Below are 9,317 nucleotides of genomic sequence, written 5' to 3' on the forward strand. Positions count from 1 at the left end.
GGAACGTAGCAGAAATTCAAAATTTTCTACGCATCACCAAGATCAATCTATGGAGTAATCTAGCAACGAGGGGAAGGGGAGTGCATCTACATACCCTTGTAGATCGTGATGCGGAAGCATTGCAAGAACGCGGATGAGGGAGTCGTACTCGTAGCGATTCAGATCGCGGTTGATTCCGATCTAAGCACCGAAAGAACGGTGCCTCCGTGTTCAACACACGTGCAGCCCGGTGACGTCTCCCACGCCTTGATCCAGCAAGGAGAGAGGGAGAGGTTGGGAAGACTCCATCCAGCAGCAGCACGACGGCGTGGTGGTGGTGGAGGAGCGTGGCAATCCCGCAGGGCTTCGCCAAGCACCGCGGGAGAGGAGGAGGAGGGAGAGGGGAAGGGCTGCGCCGAAAGAGAGACGTTCTCGTGTGTCTTGGGCAGCCCAAACATCAACTATATATAGGGGGGGAGGGGGCTGCGCCCCCTTTAGGGTTTCCACCCCCAAGAGGAGGCGGCCAGCCCTAGATCCCATCAAGGGGGGGCGGCCAAGGGGAGGAGAGGGGGGGCGCCCCACTAGATGGGCCCTAAGGCCCATCTGGACCTAGGGTTTGCCCCCTCCCACTCTCCCATGCGCCTTGGGCCTTGGTGGGGGGGCGCACCAGCCCACCTGGGGCTGGTCCCCTCCCACACTTGGCCCACGCAGCCTTCTGGGGCTGGTGGCCCCACTTGGTGGACCCCCGGGACCCTCCCGGTGGTCCCGGTACATTACCGATTTCACCCGAAACTTTTCCGGTGACCAAAACAGGACTTCCCATATATAAATCTTTACCTCCGGACCATTCCGGAACTCCTCGTGACGTCCGGGATCTCATCCGGGACTCCGAACAACATTCGGTAACCACGTACATACTTTCCCTATAACCCTAGCGTCATCGAACCTTAAGCGTGTAGACCCTACGGGTTCGGGAACCATGCAGACATGACCGAGACGTTCTCCGGTCAATAACCAACAGCGGGATCTGGATACCCATGTTGGCTTCCACATGTTCCACGATGATCTCATCGGATGAACCACGATGTCGGGGATTCAATCAATCCCGTATGCAATTCCCTTTGTCTAACGGTATGTTACTTGCCCGAGATTCGATCGTCGGTATCCCTATACCTTGTTCAATCTCGTTACCGGCAAGTCTCTTTACTCGTTCCGTAACTCACATCATCCCGTGATCAACTCCTTGGTCACATTGTGCACATTATGATGATGTCCTACCGAGTGGGCCCAGAGATACCTCTCCGTTTACACGGAGTGACAAATCCCAGTCTCGATTCGTGCCAACCCAACAGACACTTTTGGAGATACCCGTAGTGCACCTTTATAGCCACCCAGTTACGTTGTGACGTTTGGCACACCCAAAGCATTCCTACGGTATCCGGGAGTTGCACAATCTCATGGTCTAAGGAAATGATACTTGACATTAGAAAAGCTCTGAGCAAACGAACTACACGATCTTGTGCTAGGCTTAGGATTGGGTCTTGTCCATCACATCATTCTCCTAATGATGTGATCCCGTTATCAACGACATCCAATGTCCATGGTCAGGAAACCGTAACCATCTATTGATCAACGAGCTAGTCTCCTAGAGGCTTACTAGGGACATGGTGTTGTCTATGTATCCACACATGCATCTGAGTTTCCTATCAATACAATTCTAGCATGGATAATAAAAGATTATCATGAACAAGGAAATATAATAATAACCTATTTATTATTGCCTCTAGGGCATATTTCCAACAATAGCCGTCGGCATAGGCCTCCTATCTATGCCGACGGCCTGGCCGTCGGCATAGAGCCACCCTTATCCACTCGATGGCCCTCTCGCTGTCAGGTGGGACCACTCCTATGCCGACGGCCTGGCTGTCGGCATAGGGCCACCTTATCCACTCCTCCCACTCCACTGACTTGTGGACCCAGCCTATGCCGACGGCCAGGCCGTCGGCATAGGGGTGACCTTATCCACTCGCTATTCATCCTCCTCCACCCATTCCCTCTCTGTCTCACCCCGACCCCAACCTCTCTCTCGACCCCGATAGCCGCCGCCACCCAACGCCGCCGCCCCGCCCCGACCTCGTCCCCGCCCCGGCCGACGCCCCGCCCCGACCTCGTCCACGCCCCGGCCGACGCCCCTCCCCGCCCCGACCTCGTCCCCGCCCCGAACTCGTCGCCGCCCAACACCGTCGCCCCGGCTCGACCTCGTCCCCGCCCTGGCCGCCGCCCCGCCCCGACCTCGTCCCCGCCCAACGCCGCCACCCCGCCCCGAGTCGACCTCATCCCCACCCAACACCGCCACCGCTCGGTGGTGAGGCGAGGGCCTCCTGCCCGGAGTCGCCGCGCTCCCTCCCCGGAGCAGCCGCCGCCTCGACCTCCTCTCTGTTAGGTCCGGCCCCCTTCCCTCCCAAGAACACTTTTTCTGTTTTTTTCATGATTTTGCAGAGGATAAGAGGGCATAGTTAGACACATAGATGGTAGTTAGATAGATAACTTGTTCATACAGATTTTTTTTAGATGATGATGATGATGATTGTTAGATGAGAAGTGATAATGATGATTTTTTATGCTTCGATGATTTTGAGATGATGATGATGATGATAGATGACAGATGGTAGATGATGATGTTGATGATAGATGATGATGTTTTTTTATGCTTCGATAATTTTTGGATGATGATGATGTTTTTTTATGATTCGATGATTGTTAGACGATGATGATGATATTGTGATGTTCTATTAGTTGTGATGTTCTAATTTTTTGTCGCGATGGAATTTGCAGGCTTTGTGGTGTCGCATTTCATCGGAGTGACCGTTGTCCGACGCGTTGGTCCCCCTGAGCATCCCTCTGCTGTTAGACTACTTCCTCTACAGCCGAGGGTGAGCTACAAGTCCATCTCCTCCCTTTTTTCATATCACTAGATTTCATTCTCAAGTCACCTGGCGTAACCTAGGCATCTCCCGTCCGAAAGGGTTGCATCGATAAATATGAATTCAATTGCATATTTATCATCGCAGCTCTTTCGGATTGTCCAGCGTTTTCCACGGACAGCCCGAGGATGTGTAGATTGGTTATGTTCTCCATGTTCTACCCTGTTCCGAGACAGGATTTCGGCGGCGCCTCCCCATTGTTCTCTGGAGCACATTCTCTCGGCTATTTGCCGAGACGTGTATCTGGAGAACAGCGGGGAGGTGCTGCCGAAATTTTGTCTCGGAACGGGGTAGAATGGAGAACGTACTCAATCTACACATCCTCGGGTGGGATTAGGACCCATCTTTACCTATTAGAGATGTAGGTGGATTCAACGCGGTAGAAACTGAAAATTTGATGTGATTAATTTAAGTGAATCCTTAATTATGTTGTGTGGCTTGCAAAAAAGCAGATGATGGCAGATAATCAGTGGATGTACAGTGGTTTTATCCGTCGGAATCGAGTAACATCAGAGTGGATCGCGAAAACCGATGTGTATTTGAAGGAGATATTCCGTCGTCCAATGAGAATTATCCCACCATGCCCCTGTGCGAGATGTGCCAGACGTCACCGTAGAAATCAGACGGACATGAGTGAGCACCTTCGCACGCACGGATATATGCCAAACTTTGACATGCCGCTGATAAACATAGTCGAGCAGGACCGTGGTAGAGAGGAGGTGATGCGACAACGCATCGATGGATATGAGGACGACGGGGTCAGGGACATGCTAGATGATGTCATTGTTGCAGAAATGGCGAATGCGACACCTTCAAAGAATGAACCGGAGGAGCCGGAGGCAACCGCAAAGGCCTTCTTGGAGGTCTTGGTCTCGTCGAAGAAACCTCTTTATGCGGGTGCGAAAATATCTTAGCTGGATGCCATCTCGCAACTGATTGCAGTCAAGGCTGAGTACGATTGTAGCCAGAAATGCTTCGAAGCATTCTTGGGAGTATGGGCTAACAGCCTCCCTGAGGGTCATGAACTGCCGAAAAGCATGTACGATACAAAGAAAATAATGAAGGCACTCTCTATGGATTATGAGAAAATAGATGTTTGCCCGAAGAATTGCCTTTTGTTTAGGCACGAGTATGCGGATGACAAGTACTGTAGGCAGTACGGTTCGTCTCGGTACATTGAGGTGGTCGGTGAGGATGGTGAGAAAAAGCAGCTAACCATCCCCGTTAAGGTTCTTCGGTATCTTGATTTTATAAAAAGTCTGCAGCGCCTTTTCATCACGAAGGAGTCTGCCAAAATGATGAAGTGGCACAAGGAAGGTATAAGGTACAATCCAAAAAAACGGTACATCCATCGAAAGGGGAAGCATGGAAGTCGTTCGATAAGAGTTTATGTTTGCTGTGTGGTTTTAGGGGAATTTATGTTTGCTTTTTTATTAGTAGTTTAGATTAGATTAGATACAGTTGTTGTGTCTGAAAACGAGCAACGGTTGTGCATGTGGCAGTTGACTGCAACTTTGTTTGTACCACCCTGTGTTCTTGCGTCACGTTACCTAGCAAAAATTTGCAACGGAGAAGAGAAACGTAGACAGACAATTACACACGTCACACACTAAACCTTGACATTGTCGTCATGGCCGGGCTTGCAAAATGCCAACCCTGGCCTGGCCCGAGGCCCGAAATAAATGGCTACTTACTCCCTTCGTCTTTGAAAGAATGCACTTTCAACTTTGTTAGAGGGTAAAACTATCTCAAAGTTTGACCGAGTTTGTGCAAAAATATTCCAGTGTTTGTGAAACCAAACATGCATATGATGAAAATATATTTTATCATGAATCTAATGTTACTAATTTGATGGCATAATTGTTGACGTGTTATTGTATAAATATGATGAAACATAAAAAAATTGACTTTTCAACAAAGTTGAAAGTACACTCTTTTAAGGACAGAGGGAGTACGTGGGTGTGCTCAGTGCTAAAAGCTTCTAGAGAAGAAGGTGTGGTATGGGGAAGGGAATTTCTAGACAACCTTATTCTTGCATAATATACTCCATCCATCCCAAAATAAGTGACTCAACTTTATACGGAGGGAGTATGTAAGAAGTCAGGTTCAAAATAAATGACTACTTCCCTATTAGAACAAAATAGATAAATTATTTTTGAAATTAAATCAGGTGATACTATACCTATTTTCATATAAAATCCTCAAAATATGCCCCTGAGGGCTTTCATCCAAGCTATATGTGGGCTTAAAAGTGAGGCCCGAGCCAGGCCAGAACAACGGGCTTTCGGGCTGAACCCACTGCCCATGGTCAGGCTGAACACCTATGATTGGTTGGGCCAAGGTGAAACAACCGACCTCGACTCCATTCATACAATGATCTATTCATGTTTGTGCTTGCAGATAAGCATCTTAGACAAGGAGATGTTGGTTTTGACTTTCAATTAGTTTCATCCAAAAGGCCAGAAATGATGTGCATGAGCATAATGATTAATTCGTCTATTCCTCTCAATTAACATATTGACAATGAATTCAAGGTGGAGGGCGCACAAGGAAAAATTTATCCTAAGAGACGAAAGAATCCGAGAGGAATAATACAAGGTCTAACATGGTAAATTAACAAGCATTTTACTCTTGCACATTGCACATTGGTTGAGTGAATGGTGGTCGTTGTTTTTCTCTTACTTCACGTCGCAGGTGCCCAATACTCATCGTTGACATCAATATCATAGTATTATCCAATTGTTAAAAAATAATAGTATCCAGTTACCTAGCTAGTAGTGCATGGGGTTGTTGTCAAGGGAAAAAAGTATGAGATCATCCTTATAACATTTTCTCTCTTTCTATTTGAGGCATAGAGCTACGTAAGCGTTTGGTACGAAACATGAGATGGGCCAACATTTGGTACGAAACATGAGATGGGCCAACATTCCATGACAATTTCTTTTGAGTCGTAATATTTCCTACCCTGAAATGCTAAGGAGAAGAAGAGGATTGAGTCAAAAGAAAAAGCTATTTTGGAGTTTTATCAACAATTTGCTTGTGTAGGCGGGGACCTAGTATTTTCGGAGTCCTTATGAGAGGAATTTTTATTTTCAAAATAGGAAGGGCGAGATAGAATTCGAGCACTATAGGCGGGACGATTACCATATATAACATAAAACTTCTCCCCCAATTCTGTTTAGTCGAGCTTCTCGACCTGTCATTATCCCTCGAGAAGTAGAAAGAATAGCAATCCTCATTCCACCCAAAACTCTAAGAATTCCTTGAGAAGTTAAGGGCTACTTCAACGTAAGTGACTTTACCGTTATGAAACTAACATGGTATGTGGTTATCAACAGAAATTGAGGGATCATCCTACAGTGTAAGCCATATAATTAAGATCTTTCCATTTTTTATCAAGACCCTAGAGTTGTCTAAATGATTCGACACTAAATATTTGGTTAGCACCGTTCTTGGTGGAAAGCAGTAATCTTCTGTAGCTTTGTTCCTGATTTCAAGGATCTCGTGAATTAAAAAGCCTCTAAATCAAATGGCATCTGGTTCTGAAACGTCAGGGCCCCGAGTTTTAGTTTCGCCTCGGGCCCCCGAAATCTCAGGATCGGCCCTGGAGTAGGGTTTTACGCTTCTCAGTGGCCCGATCCTGGGTAAAACCGTATAGCACCTCCTGTTGTGCTTGCTCTTCGTGCCAATGACCCTAGCCGAACCAGTAAAGGGGCAACCCTGCCCCATAGATCGCCGGCTCCACACCGACAATCATCCTACAGTATAAGCCATATAATTAAAGATCTTCCCAGCTTTTATCGAGGCCCTAGAGTTGTCTAAATGATTCGGCACTAAATGAGATGACCCGACGTTTCAGAACCAGATGCCATTTGATTTAGAGGCTTTTTAATTCACGAGATCCTTGAAATCATGAACAAAGCTACAAAAGATTATTGCCTTCCACTAATGAACGGTGCTAACCAAGTATTTTGTTAATTGGGTTCAACTCAAACTGACCCTGATATTTTTATGTGCGCGTACGTAAGCATCTACGATTGAATTGACCCCGATTCTAATACCATCTCAGCCGTAACCAAGGGGCGTAGAATGCCAACATGACAAATGTAAATGCAAAAAGGCCTGGAATGACAACGTGACATATATAGTAAGTAGAAAAAGGCCTATGTTTGAGTATTTTGAAATTTTGGTTAATGGTTTTCCTATGTTGTCATCCTTTTCTTATCCTTGAATTTAGTCACATGTGGGTCTAGATACGTATAGATAAGGCATTGTTATCCAGGAGAGATATTTATGATACTTATTTTCTTACCAAAAAGAAGAAAAACACGTTCCAAAAAAAAAAGAAAAACGCATGTGTTTTTTCACCCCGGGAAATGGAAACGGGGCACGGCTCCCTCCACGACGGACGGCGAGCCCCCACCAACCCCTCCTTCCCCATAAAAACGGCGCCTTTTTTCTCTCTCACCAGCCAGCCGGTCAGCTTGGAGGCCAGCATCACCGCCTGCCCCACCCACGAGCGCCACCAACCACCCACCCTCCACCGCCACCGCCCAGAGAAAGCAGATCGACGGCCGGCGGCGAGCTCGGTAGGTAGGTACCAGGCTACCGGCCATGGAGGCCGCCGCGGCCATCCGGGGCACGGCCGCGCCGCGGATGCGCCTCGCGGGGAGGAGCAGCAGGGGATCCGGCACCGCGGCGGCGCGCGCGATCCCGGCCAGCCGCAGCGACTGGCAGACGGCCTGCGCCATCCTCTCCAGCACCAACGACACCCCCGCCCCGCCGGCGCCGAAGGTGAACGGCCAGAACAACAACAACAAGCTAGCCGCGCCGGCCGTCCCCGGCTCCGAGGACGCCGTCTCCGGCCTGGATCTGGTGCCGGCCGCGGGCGCGGGGAACCTGCCGCGCCCGCTCAGCATCAGCGACCTGTCCCCGGCGCCGCTGCACGGCGCGCAGCTCCGGGTGGCGTACCAGGGCGTGCCGGGCGCCTACAGCGAGGCGGCGGCCGGGAAGGCGTACCCGGGGTGCGAGGCCATCCCGTGCGACCAGTTCGAGGTGGCGTTCCAGGCGGTGGAGCTGTGGATCGCCGACCGCGCGGTGCTCCCCGTGGAGAACTCCCTGGGCGGCAGCATCCACCGCAACTACGACCTGCTCCTCCGGCACCGGCTCCACATCGTGGGCGAGGTGCAGCTCCCCGTCCACCACTGCCTGCTGGCGCTCCCGGGGGTCCGGCGGGAGCTGCTGGCCCGGGTGATCTCGCACCCGCAGGCGCTGGCGCAGTGCGAGCACACGCTGACGCGCATGGGCCTCAACGTGGCCCGCGAGGCCTTCGACGACACGGCGGGCGCGGCGGAGCACATCGCGGCGCACGCGCTCCGCGACACGGCCGCCATCGCCTCGGCGCGCGCCGCGGAGCTGTACGGGCTCCAGGTGCTGGCGGACGGCGTGCAGGACGACGCCGGGAACGTGACCCGGTTCGTGATGCTGGCGCGGGAGCCCATCATCCCGCGGACGGACCGGCCGTTCAAGACGAGCATCGTGCTGGCGCACGACCTGGAGGGCACCTCGGTGCTGTTCAAGGTGCTGTCGGCGTTCGCGTTCCGGGACATCAGCCTGACCAAGATCGAGAGCCGGCCGCACCGGCACCGGCCCATCCGGCTGGTGGACGACGCCAACATCGGCACCGCCAAGCACTTCGAGTACATGTTCTACATCGACTTCCAGGCGTCCATGGCCGACGTGCGCGCCCAGAACGCGCTCGCCGAGATCCAGGAGTTCACCTCCTTCCTCAGGGTGCTCGGCAGCTACCCCATGGACATGACGCCCTGGGACGCCGCGCCGTCGCCGGGCTCCCCCTCCGCCTCCGATCAACAGCAGCGCGGCTAGATGCATGATAGCCAGCTAGCTCCATGTTACTACATTACAGTCAATTGAATCAATATGCGCAAGAGATTCGTTGTTAATTTATCCCCGTTTTGATGCTCTGGTTGCTGCTAGCTGCGATTTTCCTCTGTTAATTTTGCTCTCCCACCCATTGGGCCAAATTCTTTGTGAACAAACTCGTTGAGAAAAATGAATGAATCAATCATTGGTGCCAGAGTCTTGGAGTTCGGCAGCTCGAAATGGAGGCATGCATTTGGATTGTTCTTGCATTTGCAGCAATTCCTTTTTGGTGAAATGAATGAAGCCAACCAAAAACGAAGAACAGCATCTTGCTCCATGATGTCGGAAGTCAGAAGCATGATTGGTTGGTGTGATGAGCACGTGGATGGGTGGATGATCTGTCCAGGAGAAGAGAAAGGGAGAAACCCAAATCCAAATGTCCATGCGATGCGACGCAAGTACTGTTCTTTC

The 9,317-nt window shown here is 50.7% G+C and overlaps 1 protein-coding gene across 1 annotated transcript; it reads left to right on the forward strand.

The window, feature by feature from the left end:
• Positions 1 to 7,421: 7,421 nt before the first annotated feature.
• On the forward strand, positions 7,422 to 9,060 carry LOC123122682 (arogenate dehydratase/prephenate dehydratase 6, chloroplastic). Its single transcript, XM_044542998.1, has one exon. The coding sequence runs from the start codon at positions 7,578 to 7,580 to the stop codon at positions 8,847 to 8,849; it is 1,272 nt and encodes a 423-aa protein (XP_044398933.1). The 5' UTR covers positions 7,422 to 7,577; the 3' UTR covers positions 8,850 to 9,060.
• Positions 9,061 to 9,317: the final 257 nt, after the last annotated feature.

The sequence above is a fragment of the Triticum aestivum genome, chromosome 5D (assembly GCF_018294505.1).
Source record: "Triticum aestivum cultivar Chinese Spring chromosome 5D, IWGSC CS RefSeq v2.1, whole genome shotgun sequence".
Classification (NCBI taxonomy): domain Eukaryota; kingdom Viridiplantae; phylum Streptophyta; class Magnoliopsida; order Poales; family Poaceae; genus Triticum; species Triticum aestivum.

Coding starts and splice junctions, on each gene's coding strand:
- LOC123122682 (XM_044542998.1), top strand. CDS start 7,578: ATGGAGGCCGCCGCGGCCATCCGGGGCACGGCCGCGCCGCGGATGCGC.